This window comes from Diadema setosum, chromosome 18 (genome assembly GCF_964275005.1).
Source record: "Diadema setosum chromosome 18, eeDiaSeto1, whole genome shotgun sequence".
NCBI classification, from domain to species: Eukaryota; Metazoa; Echinodermata; class Echinoidea; order Diadematoida; family Diadematidae; genus Diadema; species Diadema setosum.
Window position 1 is genome coordinate 12,594,987 of NC_092702.1, and position 25,364 is coordinate 12,620,350.

The window sequence follows — 25,364 nt, forward strand, 5'->3', positions numbered from 1 at the left end:
TATATATATATATATATGTATGTATATATATATACATATATATATATATATATATATATATGTATATATATATATATATATATACATACATATATATATATATATATATATATATATATATGTATATATATATATATATATATATATATGTATATATATATATATATATATATACCTATACTCAACTCAACATCACAGCCACGTCTCTCGTGCAAGTACTGCTGGCAATATATATATATATATATATATATATATATATATATAGCAATCCCGTCTACTCTGAAAAAAAAAACAACAAAACATGCCTTGATCGACCACCTTCTGTGAACATTTCAATCATTTAATAGTTTCATAAACTGAAAGGAGAACATGTCTCAAAGCTGAAATCATTTCAAGGTAACAGCAAGAAAGATATACTGGCCATTTTGCATGTAACGTTGTATCTGAAATCACACATAAGCCCCCGATGCTAAATTACAAACTTTTGAAAGTATAAGGTCAAGGTCTATACTAATCTTTCATGCTATTTCAGACACAACATTTAATGCAAAATGTTTCCGTTTAGTTCCATTCAATTTCGAACTGGGCGAAGAATGAAGAAAGACAAAAACGAGAGGGAAAGAGTAGGAAAACGTAAAGAAAGGAATTACAGGGAATATGTAAATGAAACTATGAAACAGAGAACCATAATCTCTATGGCTACAAATGCATCCCTAAGGGATGATTTATAATCAAACAAAGCACCAAATAATTGTCTTTATATACATATAATATCAATTGATAAAATTTATACACAAGCAACAATAGAAATTGTACAATAATATAGCTTCCCGATATGGTATAGTGTAAAAATACCCAATATTTCAGCTCGAACCTTGTTACGATCGTCATTCTTACACTCTGCATCTCTTTGACGAATTTTGTAGATATCGTTGTCTGAGGATTCTACCACAAATCAATGCAATGGTTACTTAACAATAGATGAAGCAAGCACAGGACATACCCTCATTGCGTGGATCTCACTTGGACCTAACCGATCACATTGTGAAATCAAATAACAATGGAATTGCAGTTTCTGTATCACATACAACAGAAACTTGACGTTTGTAACAAACAAAGAGACATCAAATAAACCCGTAGGCAATTATCTAACATGATGAGAACCTGTACCATCCAAACATGAGGATTCGAGGAGCAATGAGCACTGCATAATTTATGGCCTTCAGATCAGTCGATGCCTTGCTGATGATTAAAATAAAATTTTGTATTATGACACCAAAAATAACTTTCAAAGAGCCTGTGATTATGAGATGGGGGACATATTTAGCCTTAACTGTTGGGTTTGAATCTATAATTTTCTTACGAGCCTGACTCTATAAAGGGATTGTGTGTGTGTGTGTGTGTGTGTGTGTGTGTGTGTGTGTGCGTGTGCGTGTGCGTGTGTAATGTGCGCCGTTAAACATCAGCAAGTCCCTGAACTATAAGACTGTAAAATTAATTTACAAAGGGATAGAGAGCCAAAGGAAAAGAAAGGAGAGTGCCGAAAGTGGGTTTGATGCAGGCAGGACATGCAGAGAGAAAACGTATGACATGGATGCAGCGAAAAGTGATTGACAGAAAGCGAGAGAAGATGAGCGGAGGAAGGAGAGGCGAGGCAGACGGCGGAGAGACGGTCCATGAGCGAGGGAGCGAGATAACACCGCCGCACCAAGGCGGGAAGGGATGACGTTCACTATGCATGATTCATTATCGATCTCACGTGATGTAAAAACATCTGTACCTAATGTCCGTTCCACGCACCGGTTGGAAATTTGCAAAATTACCAGCAGAAAATCAGATCTACCTGACCAAAATTCGCCCAGCAACCAATAGTAATTCAACATTTACCATGAAATCGCCATCATTATAATCGAATCTTGGTTTGGCAGTTTGGTCACGACTAACAAAAAGGGTAATATTGTTTCGGGTACGTGTGGAGGTTAAGGGGAAGGTAAACACGACGATGGGACTGAGGGTAGAATTATTGCACCACCCGATGCACAATGTAGCGCCAAATTGATTTGTGAGTGTCCTGGCGTCGACCAAATAGGAACTGAATCACGAGTTTCTTCCCCATTCACTGACAGAAAAAGGTGGTATAGTGTCATTTCACTCTCGTTAATCGTAATTGCTATTTGCAATTTATTCGGATAACTGAAAATCGGCTTTCGTCTTTTTAGTGGTAGAATTCCTCATCCACATTCCACATTCTACAACATGTGCTAAGGAACACTCTTTTGTGGAGTAGTAGTTCTTTTTTCAGGACAGAGTAAGAACAAAAGGTTACAAAATTAAGTGATATCTGAAAGTATGAGTTGGGCTCACCCTTTTGCATCGAAACTTCGAAAGTGCCCAAAATAATGCACATGCCTGCTCACACTCCTCAGGGCTGGATACCTTCTAAAAGTCACAAAAGTTCTCAACATATCAAATTATATTTGTCCTTTTGTCCAACTTCACTCAAATACATGCAGTGCTCATACCTGAATGTCCAACTACGAAATTTTAATCTTATGATTTTAATGATAGTAATGACTTTAAAATCATTAAACCTGCAAATTAAGTCATGTTTGACCTGTCACATGAACCGATGACTATAAACAACACATCTAAAAACCTCCTCGTCAGGATGGAATTTCTCAAGTGAAATACGTCTGCATTATTTCTTTTTACACAGTAAATACCGAGAGCTCTGCACCACTGTTGGTCTCTGCCAAAGACCTACACGCCAAAAACTAATGCGATCAGGGAGACGTCAAATGGAGTATAGGGTGTTACCATTATACCCCACATCGTCATTGTTCTTTTGAAACAAACATTATCACACTACATCATTTAATGTCTGACCGCCAGTTGTTGTTTGTTGTTGTTGTTTTTTTTACTGCTAGTGAAACTTTCATTATGATAAGGGAACACTGTCTGCTATATCAACATTGTTTTGAAACATTAAATACCTTTGCACACTGTTAATTGACAGATAGCCTAATTTTGCGACCCTTTCTGTGACAACTTTCGTTTCAGTATCATGAACCAGGAATAGAAACGATCCATTCATCTATCAAATGCCTGCTAGTATCTATCGGTTGTTTCTGATAATCATTATACTTATTCCAGACAACAAAGTAAATCAATAAGCTCCGTATTGTAATACGTAAAGGTCTCTGATTTCACAATAGCTGATCATCCTTCGATTACATAGCGCATAGTGGTGCAGTGTGGATTATACACTTTGTTTATTCTAAACTGGATACCATGACTTAAATGGTCATTTCCCACCACGATTGTTATGAAGACAACAAGGAGTAGACTAACAAAGTTGTAAACCATTAGAGTACTTCAAATAAACAGCTATAAATTACTGCATGTCTTATAAGCCACGTATATTACTCAAAAGTAAAGGACAGCGATCCTTTTCATGTATGGCTACATCTGAGGAAGTGTTGTGGTAGATCTCCTCTCCTTCCCATCGTACACGAACCCGAGCCGCCTCCTCTCCTCTGCCTGCGCAGTCACATTCGCATGATATGCTGTCATGTCGATATTGGGCACGCTCTGTTGCATCGCTACTGAAGTGAAATCACACATTGTACTGTGTTTCTCATCGTACGCGGTCCATAGTTTTGCTCCTCCCCTTCTGTATCACATTCCCCTCAAAATGGGAAGTAAATCCGTTGTCCTCGGCATAACGTTGTTTTGCTGTTGATTGTCTAATGTTGGTTATGGATTGTTTAAGTAGACTCAATCGTCTAGTCCCTGCTGGGTCTCCATCCGCCACCGATTGACGTGGTGTGAGCCCTTTTTCTTTGGCTCCTGCTCCCCTTCCTCCTCAGACTTGATTCGCTTGTACTTTGTCCTCCTGTTTTGGAACCATACCTTAACCTGCATTAAAAGAATAGAATTCAAATCGTAATAAAGTGATTGAAACAACTATAGCGGTATATTAAGTAAAATTACTTCTTAAACAAAACATTGTCTTTTATTGCAGAAAGGAAAGAAAATACACTAAAAAATAAAATCAGCACTAACACAAGGCATCACACCAGGCAACATTTGCCCCTGGCTTCAAAAGTTAGAATGCACTTTGGGGATAAAAGCTCCACCATACCCCGACAGGACACAATAAAACTAGAATGACAACATTTAGGTATACATTTTTTAACCATTGGCATTTAAAGTGACAATTTAAAGTAAAATGAATTCAACTACTTCTGAAACTACCTTTTAGAATTGATGTTAATATAAATAAATATTAACCATGACGAGCGTTAATGTAAGCTGCACAGGACAACCTATAAAGTCGACACAAATACGCTTTTTTTTCCCATATAATAATATTCTGAAGGATCTATTCCGAAATATAAAAAAAAAAGAAGATACATGTGACATGTGTCTCACAGTTGTCCATTAAGCTTGCTTCGACAGAAAGCAGGCCAGGGCTAAGATATTAATGGAAATATTTCTCGCTTCACTTTCAGAGGTTCTAAATTTTGTCGAAGCAGATGCAACCAGCAGTGATCCTGTAAACAGTTTTAACGAGACATAATCAAATTCTTTGTGTAGTTTCACAGATTTAAATAACATCATTGTTGTGGGTTATCAAGGGGTATGGGCACTCATTACAGAACTAATTTGGAGTTAGTTATGAGTGCTTCTCAATCCCTAAATCCTCCCAATCAGAGATGAGGAAATAAAAGTGCTCGAGGCGTGAACACGTAGGCGACATGTGTGATGAACTTTTTTTTTAATATTTCGTATGTATTTAGATTTGATTCAAGAAAAAGTGCATTTGCCTTGCGTGAAGGATTGTGTCAATACGTTCTGCCCAGAGTATTTAGTTTCAAATGCAAACATTCAAACACAATAAACCTCCTCTCCCAAATTCTATGCAGGTGTATTACAATAAGCTTTCAAATGGCACCAAAAAAGCGGGAGAGTAATGTGCATCAACAGAAATTTGAATGATTTATGTGATTTGCTAGTGACATGTCAACGAATAATAGGCCCGAAGTCAAATCCTCAAAATCATATCTAAGAGTTTCTTTCTTGCCGTTCTTTTGTGAAGGTATCAAATTAACTGGTAATCGAACTAGCATTCGTCCCATTACAGAATCGCCTTTGTATTATTTTTTTTATAACTCTCTTACTTGACATAAAGTCCATGGAAGTATTTTTGATGAAAAAGCGCAATTTTATAGTCACTCCGTAACTTGAAGATATATCATCACGATTTTGTATTTTCTCCACGGTGACGTTTAAGCAACAAATGGATTGTATTTCCTGAAAAAAAACCCACCATCCTGATTTATGATTTCATTTACACGAGCAAATTAGTTGTCATCTGAATTGTTAGGATACTTTTTTCCGATCACAATTGATGGTGAGGCTAAAATAGTTCACAGCCCTCTACGCGCATAATATTAATAAGGGCAATGTCACATAGCTCTATTTATGTAGACACATTGTAGACAGATTTTATTTCCCTTTTTTATCATCACAACTTTCCGTCGGCACTTTTAAGGTCAAAAACACTATGTGACATCAATAGTACAGGCGAAAAAACAAAATCAAATGAAAACATTATACAGAAAAACACCCTGGTTATTTGCAAATGGAGAAATAGCACGAGCAAGTTAGACTGATGCTGATGTGGGTGCCTATTGCTTGGAAATATCCGATTACGATATCTTTAGAGCTCAAAATAAAGAGAGGGAAAATGGTACTGAATATTTTTTTTTCTAATCAATAACATATCTTGTCATTAGATTTCATGAAATAATTTCTTGTCGGGAGACGAGAAACAAGAAACAAGCAAATCATACTTGATTACAGTTTACGTTACAAACGTTAGTGCTTGTCGAATTTCGAAATTCAGACTTAATACGTGTCATTCACTCCTTTTGTGACAGGCAACTGCGGATTAATTTGTGTATTTTTCGTTAAGAATAACCACTTATAAGCAGTGGATAAGAAAATATACTAAACTTTATTTGTGTATTTCAAATTGTGGCATCCAGAATCATTCTAATTAAACTATTTTTTCTAACAAAGCAAGATGATTGGAAATATCTTCTTCATATTGATAGTGCCATTCCAAATCGAAGTGCTCTCTTTGTCTCAGTACAAATATACTTATTTTTTGAAGGGACAAGTGACTTGATGAGTTCATCAGGAAGTGAACAGTCGATATTTAGCACCATGAGTCGGGATAAGCATCTAGCCACACCCTAACCAGACATTGACAGGCAGGCCTTATCGAGTAATGACGACATCTATATAGATTGGAAGGGAGGTAGGAAAATCACACTTCTGAGATCCCTCGTTTCCATCTCACATTATCTCAACGTACCAGTCATGAGATTTTCACTGTCTCCCGCTCTTCCCCATCACCTTACTGGCTCGCTAATAATGTCATCATTTGAGCGTGACATGAGAAATGTACTTTCTTGCGTATTTGTCCACTTCTAAAAGCAATTAGGTAATACCTATGTCGACGGGAAGAAAAGACGTGTAAGTACGAGAGTGAAAACAAGGTATGACAGATGAAATGAATGAGATGATTTATAAGAATTTATAAGAAGGTAAACAGCTCTTGAGATGGGCGTAAACAAAGAGATTGGGAAAGAAATCTAACTTACTGTAGTATAGCTGTGAGTCAGAGAAAGCTACTGACAGATACTACTCAGTAATTGATCACAGATAGCGACCATGATGACACTAAAAACAAGTAGGTGTTGAAAAAAAAAAAAAGGTTAAAATATATTTCACACATGCGAGCGCAAGGAAAGGATAAAAAAGTAGGCATAGATTGGTGTATTTCATCACATAGAGTGGAAGTATAAGAAAATGTAAAACAGCACATTAGAAGTTGGTAGGGCCAATAGGTGAATATGAAGATGATGATAACGATAATGATACCGATATTGATAATGATGTTCTGCGGAGAGGGAGATGGAAAAAAATGACATCAATATCCTGAACAAAGCTGAAGTTACCAGTTTTCTTGATATAAAGATATAAAGGTCTGTAATTACACACGTGTAGGTAAGTCACACACAAGTAAGAAGGAAACATTAGTAGCTATGGGGTTGATAAATTAATTGACATAATAACAAGAAGTTTAAAGAACACTACTTCCTACGCAGGAAAAAAATGGTATTCATATTTTCTTGAAAATTTATTAAGCATTCAGGTAATCAAATCACATTACTTCAGAAAGAGAGATCGTGGTGTGTGTGTGCATGAGATGGAGAGATAGAAGGAAATGGAAATAGTGACGGGAAAGACTTAGTGAGAGAAAGAACTTTTCATGATCTCATCATTATCCGCTTCCACAGTGTCTCTTGTAAGTATTAAATCCACACCAGGAAGCGATTTTGATGTTCATAGGATGGGTTTTGAAAGCATCTCCAAACGATATTAACATTATTGCCTCACACATATCATGTCCACAACGATGGTGTGGTAACAAGCTTCAGATTGAGAGGCATATAGTAATATTATAATGGGCAGACGAGAGGAAGACAGTTAAGAAACACAAGGGCTGGATTATCACCCCACCCCCATCTATAGACACGCACTATATAAAAGTAGATTGTTTCCCCCCTAACGTGGCGATGGAAATTGTTTACCAAATGATTCGTCACTAATGGACTTTCTTCACTTCACGTGATCACCAAAATAATCATTATTTCGAGGGTCACTTCTATTTTCTTATGGATACGTGTGTATACAGAAATGGAAATCCATATGAAAATGGCATAATATGCTTGTGAAATGGCCTTCAAAGTAGTATTGATACTACATGTACACTCCACCACGAGCTTCTTCAATAATTTACTGAACAGGTTTGATAAGAATTCAGTACATCGTGCAGTTTGTTTGTAAAGCATTTATGCATTTTTGTTCATCTTTTTGTAAACTTCGCGTGTGATTGATAGAATACAATGATGAAAATAATGGCAAGCTCTTCAATAACGTACTATATGTGTTAATGTGCCTGCTAGATCCAGTCATTAATTGCATTACTTTTAGTTTTATATCAACAAGAGTCTAGTATTATATGGGATGCAAAACAATGTACTGTATCATATGACAAAATGAATACATCAGTCTTTGATTGGTGCAAGGAGAAAAAATAGAGGTATACAAATGATTTCATATTGTGTATGTGTGTGTGCGTCTACGTGTTTATGTATTGCGTTTGTATCGGAACAGACAAACTACTGCATGTTATAATTTTGTTTCCTTTCTCTCTCAATCTCTTTCCCTCTCTCTTTTATAGCTCCCTTCGTGAGTACAGTTACTTTCAGGTTGTTATCACGGTCCTGACATCTTTTCAGTCAGGGTAGTGAATCAAACTAGCTGGCACTGCCCAACCCTGTTTCGCCACCTTCTGCTAAGGGTCCCATCGGGTCAGTTGATACGATATGATAGCCTGATAACCTCCCCGATTATCATCTTGCCTACCGGTACACACTCACAGAGCGACGTTCAGCCTCTAGCCGTGGGATGGGCACGGGGAAAGATCGGGCGCTACGCTACCGCCAATCGAGATATAATGAAACAACGCTGTCACGAACTTGTAAGGGGAAATCGTGCATGCAAACAACGCTTAAAAACATCCTAATAGTTCGTCACCCAACATTCTTTATACTCGTAGTAGGCACATGAGTTGATGTTGACCAGTATTTAACTGGAGTCGATGTGAAGGAATCTTCGTTCAAAAGTGGCGATATGATAAGGAAGTTCAGTAGGTCCTACTATAAACAAAGCCAGTGGAAATTCATCGCCTATTGTAAACTTGAAAGTCATTTAGAAGATCACCGTAAGAGAGCAGTAGATTATCACATATCAATGAAAATCTTTGGTTTTTGTTTAGAAAAAGCGATTCCATTCTACTTCAATTCCAGGAAACACTGATATAGTCCCCTCAATTCTAAGTAGCCTAGCTAATCATCTTTAGTTGATACAAAGGCAATTGATTCCTTAAATACCTATTAGAATTTTCCTACCTTTATCATATTCAATTTCAGTTCAGGATGTAGATATTGAAATATTCTGTATTCATGATATATAATCATGTTGTGTTTATGATTGTAAAGTATTCTGTTGGAAATAAAGAATGAATGAAATTAAATGAAATGAAATGTGAACGATGGATGGAATATTGAACAGATAACATGATAGCAATTATATAGGGACATAGAGAACCGAGTTTAGTATTAAAAGATCAATCTATCAAATGTATTTGCATGCTTGACCGTATAAACTTCAGCACGGGTTTACATTTAGACAGTTTCTCTGTATATTATTATGTATAATGCTTGCAGCCGTTAAATGCTGCATTACCGCCAGGATTGGCAATGTTCAAGCACTACTTGAACTTTTATGCTCTACCGGAATATACTTACGCGATTACTAACCAAGCAAATTACTACATTAATTTTTTTTTCATTTTATTGAAAACAAATATTATAAAAGATTGCTTCATAAAATTTTAATTGATACTGCTTGACGCCCATAATGATAATGGTTTCTGTTTCTGTCACACAGACATCCAGGAAAGCTGTTAGGAGAGCAAATTCACCTTCATAAGAAAATCTGTTTCAGAGGTCCCCAAATGAAACCATTTTCATTTAGTTTGCCATGACAGTTGGTTAGTTTAAAATCACATTTAGACTCGTGTTGTTTAAAAGTACCGTTTACCATTGGGAGCATTAAAAATTTCGAGTTATCACATTTGATGCATTGTGTAGGTCAGTTGTATAAAAAAAATCCTACCATATAAAAAATTCGCAATATAGCCTAAAATATAAGGAGACGTCACTTTTTTCTCTCAATAGACCATATTTACTGTAGACGATTTATTCTATAAACAATTTTATTATAACTATTGTTGACATTTTGAATACTTAACAATACTTAACATTGATTATACTGAATAACATTGCGTGTTTATATCCCTAACTCACATTTCAGAATCATTTTGAAGCATTAAAGCTTGGTTTTTGTTTCATCTGCAAATGGTAGATAATGCCTTTAAACCATGAATGCCATCTGAAGAGGGAGAAGACTTGCCACAGAAGGTAAACGAAATGGGGATGAGTTTGAGATGACGAGTGAGGCACAACCAGACGAAATTCGGATGATGTGAGCTAATTAGAGGGTTAGAAGAGAGATAGATATGTGCAAGCTTTGTGATGGGGTGGTACTGGGGTAGGTCAGGTAAGAGAGAAACATGGGAGGAAATCGGAAAGGAGGGTGTCTTCGATGGACCAAATAAGATGATAACCTGGTCATGGAGAGAATTCTATCTGGAACACCAGGACGATCGCTAGCTAAGACCAGACCAGGCAACGTTCCCCCCTTCCTCCCTATCTTTCTCTCTTTCTCATCTCTCTTTATTCATAATATTATGTACATATAAGCATGTACAATCCATGAAAAAGCGAATGACATGTATAAAATTTACTCCTTTGTTGTTGTCGGTGTTGTTGCTGTTGTTTATATGTGATGTTTTATTTCAAGAATTGTGACATCTTGCAGTGGTTGTGATCTTATCAACATAAACTCCATTTTTCGTTCCTAATGATGGTACGCAAAAAATCCACCTTTCTTAGGTCTATTTCACACTTAGTTGGATATTCAGTAACACATCCAATATATTCAGTATACATTGTAACAGGCTTAACATCAATTCCATGAACACCATAATATTTTATATGCGTCTGTGGACGAGACTATCGACGCATTCCAATCGAGCACACCTTTTGAGATGAAAGGAAGTTGTCTATCACTGAACGATTACTGTAGTACTTGAAGGCAAGAAATTCTTATTCCTGCATTTTCAGTTGTTTCCCCCAGACGAGTGCTGTTTCCGGATGTGATATGTGCTCGCTATCACAGCGAATCATCAGCTAAAATCTTTCAGTTTCTTGGACAACATGTCTATGTACAATGTCGATAAAATTTTGGGAAGGTGGTTGTGAGAGGATTAACCTCGATAGAATAATTGTTCATTCGGCAGATTGAACGACATGTGAATAACTAACTTTGACGTGCTAACATGGATGGGCTATAATCATTGTGATGTCCTGACATAATGATACTGCAGCCCAAAATATTCCGGGAACCGTCCAAGACAAAACGACTCTTTTCCCTTCCATTTCTCTTGTAAAGACCAGTGTAAGACTAGCTCCATGTTTGGAATGAGTTTTCTTTTGATTTTTCCGTTGTTTTCACACATATCAACTTGTGATAACAGAAACACCACAAGTAGGCCTACACCAATCCACTGTTTGAAATATTGTCACAATTTTTAATCAGTTTTACCCCGTCGACAGGTTCAACGAGGAAATGACTGTGTTTAGGCGTGACTATCAAATCACATGTTCAACATCGCACCAGTCAAAATATTTTGCAATTGGTGCAAAGATAAAATAATGCTTATGTTCTTTTAAGGTGGGAAATGCGCTGTTTTGCAAAGTTGTTCTCAACTTATTTGCACCTTGTCAACAGCCGAGAAATTGTAGCTGTGTCTCCACAGCGCAACTCAGTTAAGAGAGTGTAATAAAATAATTCATGTGTTTGTGCTGGTAGCCCAAGAGACAGCGACCGCGGACAATTTAGCGGGAACGCGCAAGCAACGCACGCTCCGTTCATCAATTACCGTCATTTGCGCCTAGCTAGGATGCCGCAACTTTTGTACCAAAGTGGGTAACTAGAAAGAAAGGGCCCCGGGAATGATTACATTATCATTCTTGTATGGCAGCTATTTAGGCGTTACCCGATACACCGAGACGGGCGCAAGCGTTGGCAAGAGGAAAGTAACAGGCCGCGGACAGACGGTTTCGCTTGTGATGATGTTTGAAAACTTTGCATTAGGTAGCGTCAGACAAACATGTAATAAAAAGAAGGGGTGTGCAGCATTCGCGTAATGGAGCGAAGCATTGCTAATAAACCATCGTTTGGCTTGAAAATGTATTTATTGTTGCAGGTCATATTTCTGTCTGACAAAAATAATTTCATTTTATGAAATTATGGGCACGTTTCCTTTCGCCGCGAAGTCTATCGTAGCTGATAACTCGTTATTACATTAGACATGCGATGCCTGCCTTCTAATGATCATTTAAAATCAGAGAAGCAATGATATTCGAGACTCGTATTCGAGCGAAACATGATTAAATTCTTGTCATCGATTTATACAACTTTCTACTTTTTCTTACATCCCCTTTCCCTCTTGGGTTGTCGCTCCTCTTTGCTTTGTTCTCGAAAGTCTGCACTTTATTGCCTTAACTTGGAGGGTTTTATTAGGGGGGGGGGGAGGGGGGAGAGGGGTTCAGGTTCAACTTAATACTTATCAAAATTCATGGCCTTTCATTACGGTCTCGTTTCTATTCAAGGATGAAAAACATGTCACCATATAGGAAGTTTCTTCCGGTCGATTGCCTTATCTCAAGTTTACACATCTGTGCTTATAAATGTCTCTGTGCTCACTTTTTAGATATTTTCCTCTGACAGCAGATTAAACTGTTGACGATATTCGATGAAATGGCAATAAGTGAACATAATAGTGTATTCATATATATATATATAATACTCAGACATTTGCGAGTCGTCTTCAAAATGAAATATAACCTGCGCTTCTTTCGCTTCGTGACAGTGTGTCCAGTTGAGAGACGGTTGTTGTTTTAAGTCTATAATGAACCTGATATTGTTCCAATTCTTAATAAATGCTTGACGAAAGAAAGTTAAATTCACACAGGCTGATGTCTATCTTTTGATCCTAAAGATGTCTACATTAAGTTATGCAAATACACATGCTCGTTATACGCCTGGCATAGACAATGAGATGTATAAGGTACATTTAACAAATTAGTCGTCAGATTATGAAACGTTTAATGAGAGAGAACCTGCCTTTAGATACGATTTTACGACAATATCAGTCTGATTGAATGATCGACGCCTATACACAAATTACTTGTGTGACACTTTGTGGGAGCTGGGCGCCTTTGAATGTTTCTACAGATAAATGGCGCTATATAAATGCTGTTTCATCATCATCATCAAAAGTCGTTTTTTCTGACCTTCCATGACACGTTCAAAGTTACTCCTACAGCATTGTGTGAGATAGTAGAGATGATTTGATTAAACACAGAATGCGATGTCTTGAGCCCGGAAATTTCTCCCTCATGTAGAACAATCTAAAAAACAGTGGAGATGCTATATCCTGGCTAGCTTGGGAGATCCTATCCTCAATCTACACGTGCCTTACAAATAACATGTATCAAGATGTCACCATGGGGCAGCAATATCAAACTATGCTGTATTGTTGTTGATCCACATCAAACCAACTCTTGTAAGTTTAGAACTTTTTTTTTCTGTTTTAATGTGCATCTCAGTGACTCGATCATATAAGATGACATGTCCGAATTAATTTATGGCCTCTGTCGTGGAATCATGCACGCAATCTATGAAAGTGAAACTATGACTAATATAGTTATTGTAGAGTGTGAAGAAAGGAATATTAACCGAATAATTTTATTTGCCTGAATCAGATGGAATATTATCGGCTAGTCGTCAATTGTGAATCTCTTCGTTGTGTGAGGGATACGTTCGATTCTTTCTTTTACGAATATGTAGGAATATGCATTTGACCACTCTGAAAACCACAATAGAGCATCACAAAAAAAGTGATATGTCGGCAATAGATAATTTTAGGGAAACGCAACTCTAGTCTAGTAAACTAAACTCTGACGTTATTAATAAAGGAATGAGAATAGATGATATCTTTCACATTATGATATTGTAGAGTTTTGGCATCTTCGGAAATGTTCCATCAAACCTTTCAAATACAAGCTTCCATCAAACCTTCCAAATACCACTCCACATGTTCAGGTTAACTTTAGTAAGAAAATTGAATTAGACAAATAAGTAAAAGTTTCATTACTAGCGAACATAAAGTAAGAAAGCTTTAGTTTAAACTTTCACACTTTTACACAAAGGTGATATTGGTGGCAGCAAACACAGTGGATGTGATGATGTCATCGACTCACTACTCTCCTTCTGGTTTATACAGAAATAAAAAATATGATAAAAATCGTGTTTTTGGTCGAGATAGTTTGGCAGCTACAAATCCCTTTCCCCAAAGTACATTGCTAGCTACAAGGTTAATGACTTATATTTGAAAAAATAACATTTAAAGAAATCCATGCCAAAAATATGAAACTTAGTGGAGATGTAAACATTCTTACTTTGTATCAAATTTTTATGATATTTCTGTCTTTATAAATCCACTTTAAAAATGGCGTTGAATTGCGCCTTAAGCCCTGATGATGAAGACATCATGTGCGCATTGGTATCTGTATAATTGACTTGTGGTAATGAAAGCTTGTAATTTCGTATTATTTATCAAAGGTGGGGTGATGCTAGGTAGAGTCTTAGTTGTATGTATCACATAACATGGAAAGTTGGAGGAGTGTGCAGGCCGAGCAAAGTGAGCATAGAATGGTAGACATCTCATTTTAAAAAGGTTTGTTTCTGCTAGTTTCAAAGTTGACGCTGGTCTTTCAGTTTGGCGACACCATGGAATTTAGGTCTTCTGCAGACTGAGTTCGGATCTACATAGTGGTGTGGAAAGTGTGTTGTCAATTCGAGTTCAAAAGAGTTCTGTCGAGAAAGCTGTAATAACAGCATTTCTTATAGCAGTCTTGCTCAGAAGTATCATCAGAACAGGAGATGGAGTATATCTCAAATGGCAATGTTCACACAGTTGTGCTCCTGCGTATGAACCTTGATGACACTTTTATGTTTTTCGTATTTATATGTACTATCCCATATCAACATCAAGTCTTTCCCATGCATCCCTGTTGCAGTAAGTTATATTACAAGAAACATTCACTGAGTGGTTGGGGCATTACGACCAGGCAGAATTTACTGTAACTGATGGCGAGCTGTTTCACATTACTTTGGTGGAGTATCCTAATTTGTCCCCGAGAACGAGGGAGAACGTCGTTGTTTTCACACGAGAAAACAACAATCCATGCTTTGCCTTTTACTTGTTTGTTCGTTTTCAGTGTGAATGAGCAATGCACTTATTTCAATTTTCCTGATTTGTCGTTATTTGCATTACGGAATATTGGAGAGAAGACAAATACAAAGCCCATTAACTTTCCTTTCAGAACCTCTTTTGCGCCACGAAAGAAACACACACAAACTAAGAAAACAAAACAAAAAGTTAAAACAAAGCGAATCTGAAGCAACGTTTGTTATGATGTAGTTTTTACATATAATTATTTATGCAGGTGTGATCGTCCGTGTTATAGAATGCCATGCTCACCTGTGTTTCTGTGAGGTTTAGACTTGCAGCAAGCTGTTTTCTCTCTGCTCCGACGACGTAATGATTCTTCTCGAACGCCTGTTCTAGCCGGAGGAGCTGGGAAGGAGAAAACGCCGTCCTGATACGCTTCGGCTTTCGGAACGGGTGTTGCAGGAAAAAGCCACCGTTTGGAAGATCTGCACCTACCATTAAAAAAAAAAGGAGAAAAACAAAAGATGGCGATACCGTAAATATATCATGTCAATACTTTGGACTATAAACGCCCCATGCAAATTCATACAAGACATCTCGTAGTGACCATAATATGGATCAAAGATAACTAACTACATATACTAAGTATGTAACCTTTTCCTCCCTCTTAACAATACGTATAATTATGCAGAATGTGGCACCTAACTCCGTGTTTACAAAACCACTGGTGTCATTTCAATTCAACATGGCACGTTATCGCATGATCTGCATGGTACCAACTTATAGCCACAAGATACAGGACGTAACTGGCTGTTTGAATACACATTCAAAATTCTTTGTCTTGTCTGAAATTGATAATCATTGTATTTTATCATTTGAGACGGACTGAGAAGCATTAAGTTCGGTATGAAAATAAGCAAAAGGACAACAAACAAACAAAAGATGAAAATTGAGAATATTTAATTAATTTTTTGTCGAAAAAAAACCAACCCACAATCATCTCGAGATACCGTCATACTGAATTTACTTCATTACAATTTATTTGACAATACTCTATGAAGCACCTCCTGAGAACGTAGTTATACATTATAAGTTGTAAAAACGAATGTTTGCTGCTATCAATAGCAAGATTACCATTATTTATTTGTTGTTGTTTTTTTTGGGTTGGGGGGGGGGGTTCTTTCTTTTGAATGTATTCTAAAAACATACTACTGGGAGGTGGGAGACTCTCTTCCATGTCAATTAACATACTGTATCAATTTACGTAATTATACATGCTTAAATCTCTTTTACTCATAAAAGTAAGGTTTTAATTTTCTTCTCCTGAGTCATTAAAAGGGACGATATTTTGTAAAAGTATACACTCTCTATGATAAGCCAAATATCACTCAACAACATCGTACGCCATGTTAAAGTGTGTGGTCATAATTGGGACCTGCTGTCTGGCGTAGGGAACAGACCACGGTAAGATTTGTAACATCATCGGACTGTTAATGTAGAAGTATCAAAATACGGCCAAATGCAGTTCGACGTCAGTCTCGTGAAACAGTCAGTCTACTAGGAACGGTGACATGAGACTGAGAGGGGATGAGTGTCGAAAACGCCTATGAAAGAGGCATGACGAGACGATTAGTTTTCTACGCGGATGTAATAATTGGTAGAGAACGATATAAGAGAAGAGATGTATATAATGCAAATGAACATATAAGGCCATAGAAAAATGAGAGGAAAAGAGACCATCAGCTGAGCAGGAAAAAATCTATGATTCAACAAAAAGAGCACCATTTCTACTGGTGCTGGACATTCCTCACAACTACTGTAATTATGTAAGTTATTTAGCGTTTTTAGACCTTCCCTGGATTTCTTATGGAGGCTAAATTGAACACGGGATCTGTTAGCCAATAGACAGCATTCTCTGTGTTTATGTCAAGTGTCAAATATCCTTTATCAGAATCAACTTCACTTACTCCAGCAAATTAAATTCAACAAATCTGTAAAGCTTTGTGACAAAACTGCGTATCATCGAAAAAACTGGAGTCATTTATTACAGTGACAATGTAGACGAAGCAACAGAGTCTTGTTGAAGCTGAAGAGTAGTGTGCCCTCTACGTTGACATTTCTCACAGGATCGTGTTCTCCATGAGTAGGACAGCGCGGATTGTTATCAACTGAATGTCAGAGTTAAAAACCGTTCGCCGGTGCATCAATGCCCTCCCGCAGGGCGGGCGGCTGCATCACGGGAGCTTCCCGCTAGCACCGGTAAAAGCAATGAAAACTCTAGCAAGCCGACAACATACTCCTCCGTGCCACCCCAATCCCTGCTTGTTTTAATCACCGCAGTATTATTTCTGCGGCAGATTACACACAAGGGTTTCTGAACCTATTAGTGAATCTAGAGTCATTGCTTGTGACAAGAATCAAAGAAACAACCGCCACCTAGTGTCTGATTATTGACCGTCGAGCAAAGGACGGCGAGAGGGTCTATCTGTTTTCTCCGAGTGGTCTGATGGTCCGAAGGACATGAAAATAAATAACACGACTTAAATTGTGTATAATTGTGTATATCACAACTTTACTCGCGCCATGCCATTAGTGCTGATCATGTAACAACGAAGTCAAACCTCTTCAAGAAATATACTTCTTCAGATAAGTGATATCAGACGGAAAATTTTCTCGACTATGACAGGCCTTGTTTGTTGACCGGCAGTAGGAAAGAGCATCCAGCCGCTCAATGGGGCCAGTATACCTCCTGCTTGTGCAGACACCCAAGCCGCCAAACAAAAAAGGCAATAACAAAAAGCAGGCATGCCTGTGGAGCTCGCACAGGGAGAATGCCGTATTTAGCCCTTCATGGAAATGAACCTGAATGTTAACTATGAACTAAAAAGTAAGAAATCTACTCATGAATATGATCATATGAATTCATAAATGTATCTTTATAACGTTTATGTCACGTTTTTGGTTAAAGACATTCGTCTCCATTAAGTGTCACCACTAGTGTCCAAGATGTAAAGCAGAAGTGAACTGTCTAAATGTCAAAAAAGGACAAATGTTTCAGTTAATTCTATCATTAAACCCTAATTCAGTGTACCTATATCCGAAAAAATGGTCTCATTTGCGAAACCGGCATTTAAAAGCGAGTTTAAAAGAAGAAAAGAAAAATAATCAGAACTAAAAATCACATTATATCACTGATGTACGTAATAACTGCATGATGGTAGAAATAAACCTCACAAAATTTATTGATAGAATAGGCAAGGATATACCCAATATCTTTTTTTATTTGCTCTATAATGCATTTAGTCTGAGTTTGCCATTTGTGCAGAACTGTAAATTATTGTCAACAAGGTAGGAAATTAAAAGATCTTACTTTTTGTTTTGTTTTGTTAAGACTACAGAAGTACACACAGTCCCAAACGTGTATAATAGATAAAATGATGAGGGTGTGTGTGTATCACCTCACTACACTATTTTTGATATCTTATTTCTGACATCTATACAATCCTTTGTTATCCCACGTGATCTGAGCAATCTCATCTAAGCTGTTTTCATCTGAGAAAGGTTAAGTCGTTTTATTTCCAGTTTCTATATATTTACATTTCAAGCAGTTTTACATTCGGTCAAAATGTCCCTTGCTGACATAGGGTATATAGAGAAAGGAACGGAAGACATGTTAGCCTTCCACACAGAGAGGCAGGTAAACTGGTAAGGACGCCAGCACGACAAGAAAATGGTAAATAGGAAAAGAACATCGGAAAATGGGAACACGACTGATGACCGTCGTCGATCCACTTCTGTCGCTCCAGAGAGAAAACTTTGCTGCATTTCAATTTACAAATGCCAAATTTGGACTACGGTTGTATGATTAAAGCGAAACGTACATTTCAATCATAATAAGCGTCGGTGTGATGACACATGATTACTCGTGTGGGTACATGAAAGCTTTATTCAAGGCCCTCTACTCTAGTGATCTGATTCTTTACAGCCAAGGTTCATGTCAAGGATCTAGACTATAGATGGTGTAAAAATTACCAGTCTAAAACATTGAATCATTTACAGCCTGGTTATGATAACAACTTACATGAATTATTCATCATACGTTAAAAATGATATGTCCAATGTTTTCAAAGTGAATGCACATTATAGGCCTACTAACATTTGTCGGCCCAGATACGTGCGAATATTATACACTTCATTATGCTGTTCACTTACTGCGGTTTTCCCTATATCGAAGATGACGTATCGAAGTAGTATCACTATCATTTGATGAAAGTACAACAATAGATTTTAAAAAATACCTGAAGTGGTATCACCTTGACAAATATAAACTAATACAATTCAACACGGAGAACTTATGATAGCTATTAAAGAGGCAGAAATGAAGGTAGAAGAATTAGTAGCAGTAATGATGGAAGGGGAGGCGGTTGTGGCAGCAACAATACAGTAATGTGGTAGTAGTGTAGGACTGCTATCAGTATCACTAACTATGTGTCAGTCATCTTATCGTTGCTCAAAATAAATGCACTATAAACTGATCAAGTTGAAGATATAAGAGCAGTTTCCATGTCTATTTCTAACATCACCATCATTGTTTCTTGTTATTGTATACTATACTGATGCAAGTACCACGACTACTAGCTGACTAGTACAACAATTGCTACTACAACGTATCACTAAAACAACAAGAACTACTAATTCTACTAGTATTACTATACTACTACTACTACTACTACTACTACTACTATTTCCACTTCTACTACTATACCACTACTACTGCTACTGCTGCTACTACTACTACTACTACTACCGCGGATACTACTACTTCTATGGCTACTACCACTACGTCAACAATAAGCAATGAAACTGCTCATCGGCATTTTGTCAGTAAATGACCAATGAACATGACGTTTTCGTGTGTTTGTGTGTGTGTTTGCGAATTCTTTATTATAATTTTGTTTTCGCTATAAGGTATAATTATTTGTAACAGATTGAAAGTTCCAAATGATTAGGACTCGGAAGGCTGCTTACTGGCACAAAAGTAAGGCAAAATTGGATCTTCAATAGCTTTATACACAGGTAATTCCACATTAAGTCTCTTAGCGGGACTGAACACATTTGCGTGCAAAATAATGTGTGGACCTCAATGCTCTTTGTGCATGAAATAGATTGGTAGTTTTGATGTATGAATGTTCTCGCCAGTAGCACAGAAAGTTATTACCATGCAATTTCCTTTGTGCATATAATTGCAAGATAAGAGAATGATCGTTAAGACAATCTGCTTGTGTGAAACTAGTCTTCTGTAGCAGTATCTCAGATACTATCATTACGTTTCCTTCCACTAGACGTTCTAGTATACTGCCTATTGAGCAGTAAACAGCCGATTAATCCTGTTTAACAATGGGCTCCACTTTCTGCGTTCGTCCCGTGAACAAGTTCTTTTTTTTCACTCAGCCCAACTCGAGAATTTGCCCTACGGAGATGAGCTTAAATTACCACGAAACCTCTTCCAAAAGGCGTGATTACAACCTCATTAAGGCAGCTATTATCAACCATTAGAAGTGTTTTAATGAAAGAAGGTTTTGATCTCTTGAAAATGTGGTGACGGGACCACTCTGCTGGGGCAAGATTAAAGAAAAACCTGTTTCGCTTCCTGGTGAATAACCCATTGTTGATTCGTCGGCTAAGATAGGGGACTTTCAATGTAACATGGATAAGAGGTCTAATTAATTTTTATTGGGATAAAGAGCATGCTACCCCACAAGAGTTTGCAGCCCATTCGTGGCACAAAAGTCACAGCTACATTTATTAACTGGCCTACCAGGGCGCTTTCTTTAAGCCGCCGAGAGCGTTGCTTCCAATGCCGACTTGTACTGACTTAGAAATGCCTGGACTGCGTATGCAATGTATATACTCGCGGTGATGCCGGCGCACTTTCAGGCAGCCTATGCTGAAAACTTCCACGAGATGCAATGCCTGCTATCTTACACATTAGCCTTACTTTCGATTGATACGAACCAAGCCACAATAAAAGTACATAGTAAAGGGGCGTCTCTCCCAAGAGGAAAGACAAAAAAGATGAAAATGTGCTCAGTGTTTTCTATTCTCTGTCCTGTACAACAAGAAAAATGTATCAATTAGCTCTTAATAGAGACAAACTTTCGGTTTCGGTTTAACTACTACCATCTTGTACTTCATGAATCAAACAAACAAACAAAATATATAGCGGAAAGAATTTTGATCTTATCTTGGGTAATAACTGTTGGCAGAGTAGTGTGTTTAGCCTATAGACCAGCCTTAGAGTTTGATTATGACAACAGTCTTTATGCGCATGCTAAAGTGTTGGCTAAACGATGTTCACGATACAGGAGTTTTCTCAACGACTATACCATTCACTTTGGACACAATATCTCTTCTCATCAATACACTTGATAAAAAGTAGGGTCTCCCTTGAACTGAGTTGTCATCTTCTACACATCTTGCCTAAGGTTAAGAAAACGATTTGTAGCCTCACAGAAAGACATATAATGTAATTGGTGTAAATATCATCGTGAGTTCATTGTTGAAACTTACTGTCGGAGAGTAAATAATATGTAAGCACATCTACACATTATGCAGTGTGAGTATTTGGACAGAAGATTCAACGATACCAAAGCCGACTCAAATTGACCTATCAGAAATGGTTATCTAGACATTCAGAAGTGGTTATTTAGACATAAGTCTCAAGCAAGACTCTTATATTTCTTTTCTTATCTTTATGTTGACTGCACCAGGCCGAAAGCCGAAATAATGCCGGGTGGTAAAAATACTCCAAAGCAAGCCACTTAACATCATCACATGTTTACACTGATTGGGTAACAAATACGTTCGCTCTTGAAGGACACACCTGACATTATTTTGCAGTCAAGTATAATCACAAAGTATAATAGCATCATATCATTTGCACTTTGTGATAGGCCGACGTGATAGGGTTTGAGTTCGACATGAAGACAGTCACAGGTCGACTTTCAGCGCGTGTAACTAGCCAGATATCGATTGGTCATTATCGGAAACACGCCTTCTCTCTACTGCTCGCGCTACCCCTTCTATCTCTCTTTCTTTTACTTTCTCTTTCTCTCTCTCTCATTCTGTCTCTCCTATTTTCCCCACTCTAAGTGGTAAATGTGGGGAAAGTTCTTTCCTTGGGGTCATGCGAGTGCTCAATAAGAAGGTGAGAGGAAAATCACGTCCGGTGTCACTTACATTTTAGTTGCTTAATACATCCCTCAACTTTCTTTCTCTTCCTATTCGGGAGTTAAAATGTTGTCATTGATTATCCTCAGTACTCACAAAATATGATTGAGCATTAATGCGTTTTACATAAACAACTATGAAAGAATCTAGTGTATAATAGATGAAAAACAGCAACAAATAGAATTAATCTAAATGACTAAGGACAGACGACAAGAGTGCTACAGTACATTGTACTTCCAAACAAATTCTGATCACTGCTGTATTTAGGGCATGATATGTCTGGGTGTATCAAACAAAAACAAGGTAAGGCAGACCTGTGTGATAGTTGTCGGGGTCACCACCACCACCACAAAAAAAAAAAAAGAAAAATAGAATAAAATAAAAACATGTCTTCTGTGAACCGATGGGAAGGACTTCTTAATTATTCAACTGCGTAAGAAAAGAAGTATTTCATTTAAATATATTAATTTGACAATAATATAGTTGTCATGTTCCAAAAATTCAAGCATACAAGACTCACAGGCAGTCACAATGGATTAAATTTGTCACGTATGTTTTTAGCACAGTATGACACTTTGTGATAATAATGAAATCCGGTATAACTAGGGCAAGCATGGACTTCAGATAGCGTCAGATAATGATACTATAAGCTTACAGCATGATGAATTACGGTATACCCCGTTTGCTATAGTGAAATATATTCCTCTTCGAGTGATAACCTTTTGATGGACAGATAATCATACGAATAAATGGGAATTTGACTGTTTACCCATTGTTTCTTCAAACTCAGCTTGTTTGGAATCATCCATCGCTTTTTCTTTCTTTCGTTTTTGTTCGTGGATACATGAAGCACATTTGCATGTGGTTATTCGGGACCGAATTCTCATTTATTTCATGCGTGTTCAGGGCTTGTGCAGGATTTTCTTTCTTCAAGGAGTTGGCAAGTTACCCATTTGTCGAGCGAAGATGCATGTCGAAGATGTTCATGAGATATCAAATGAAGGATGGTATAGTTAGAAGGGAAAAATATTACTTATAAGACCTGTCGAGAACTTTTATGCGAATCAAATTAATCATAAAAAACCCTGTTACAGCTGATCTTGGTGGACTAACCGTGTTTAGAATTATGAGGTTCTGATTACGCTTCTAATCACCTGTTGTTTGATTTTGTGATAATGTCAACACCAATGAAAAGACAAACGTTTCTATCTCGGCAAACAACTGTCTTGTCCAAGAGCAATCAGTTTTCTGTCATGAAATGTTTTCCTTCTTGTTTGCAGGACAGTATAATCTTAAATAACAACAATCAACGGCACTCGCTGATAATAACTCTGCAGCTACACATGAAGGCTGTGATTCGAACAATAAGTGGTGTCAATGGCTTTGAGATACCACCAAATTACAAATTATCAACCGAAGAAGTGAATGCCATTTCGAGGAACACTTTTAAATTGGGGTGAATAAAGGCAAATTCCACGCTTAGAGAGACAATGTGTACCATCACTATTGACACAAGCAATAGCAAGTCACTATTATATAACAATCCGTTAGATTTCGATAAGGCGTCAAAATTCTTGGGAAACCTTGGTATATGTGTCTGGAGGTGTATACACTTACGTCGGTAGGTCTAAAAATATCACTCTCGTCCTTACGGTTTAATTCAAAGACGTGAAATTTACCGAGGGAATGTAACTGACATTTCTTTTGCATTGAAGAAGAAATGCACACAACACAGAACGTTTGCATTGATTCATGACACGGTGATAACCCTGCTCAGGGACTATTATTATTCCATGCTAGAATAGAACGTCAAGCCTGTCATACATTACATGCCTTAAAATTCTCTCTTCATGAGAGAGGAAAGAAATAATTCAAAGAATTCATGCTCTCGTTTAGGGGAAAAGGTCTCACCTGGAAAGGGTCTATGTCCCGCAGCAAGAAATCTGTTTCTAGCGAGCAGCCACGGGTAGAGGCCAAAGCCGTCTCTCCTCGGTCCCCCAAGACCCGGTGCACCAAACACTCCCGCGAGTGCTGGGTGACTGTGAGAAGCTGCGGCAGCCGCTGCGGCAGCAGCGAGATTGTGGTGATGCGCCAGTCCGAATTGCTGCGGCAGCGGGCCAACGTGGGACGGTGGCCCGGCGGCTGCGGTGTGGTATATTGGTTCGGGGTGGTAAAGTCCCTTCATGCCACTTAGCGAGGTGAAAAACGATGCCTCAGTAGGCATGGGCTTGATGATGCCACCGTGCCTGCTGGTGGCCGGCGGCGTGAAAGGCGAAGACGCGAGCGAGTTAGACTCCATGGTCGAGGCGGTAGCCGCGGGTGGCGGCGAGTTCGGCGGCGTCGGTGATGACCGATGATGGTGGTGGTCATTGTCCTTCGAAACTAATGATTCTATCGAAAAACAGCTTGATTTTGTCATGGTGCTGCTGGTTGAAGTTGGAATACCACTCACAGGAGGACGAAATATTTCCACTGCCGACATATTTCTGTCCAGAAAACCTCCCTTGACTTTCGATTTTCCCAAAGTTGCTTCAGCACTGATTGTTTTCCTTTGTCCATAAAATCAAGAACCAGCATCAAAAACCTGTTTCACATTTAGCTTTCTAAAGGCAGCGTAAACATTAAAAGCGACTGTATGCCACTGTAAACACTGTTGACGAATGCTCTAACATTATCCGTGACAGGAAATGGCTTGAGCTTGTACGTGTCTGTTTCGTTACACGCCTTTCCAGCGAGCGTGGTCTGCTTTCGAGAAGAGTAGGTCCAAGTACGTGTGCGCTCTCAGTCACTACTCAAGTGACTTCTGATTTTCTCTCTTCCACGAACTGTTCAAAAGTTCTCCCGAGCGTATAAACTGTTCGCAAACAAAGGGTTCCGTATAATCGTCGGACTTGTCACGGCATCCGCTAAGCAGGCGTTGATCTCTAGGATAAAACAAAATAAAATAATGTGAATGGAGTGAGCGGAAAAAATGACAACAAAGTTTCAACATTATTTTTGAAGAATAAACCAGAACAACACTCTCATGCACACTGCTAATTACGGCAATAAAATGTGGTAATATTGA

General features: G+C 37.9%; 1 protein-coding gene across 1 annotated transcript; it reads right to left on the minus strand.

The window, feature by feature from the left end:
• Positions 1-3,777: 3,777 nt before the first annotated feature.
• Positions 3,778-24,779, minus strand: LOC140242076 (homeobox protein EMX1-like). Its single transcript, XM_072321836.1, has 3 exons — positions 24,209-24,779; positions 15,377-15,558; positions 3,778-3,918 (listed from the first exon to the last, which is right to left on the minus strand). The coding sequence occupies exons 1-3, from the start codon at positions 24,777-24,779 to the stop codon at positions 3,778-3,780; spliced, it is 894 nt and encodes a 297-aa protein (XP_072177937.1).
• Positions 24,780-25,364: the final 585 nt, after the last annotated feature.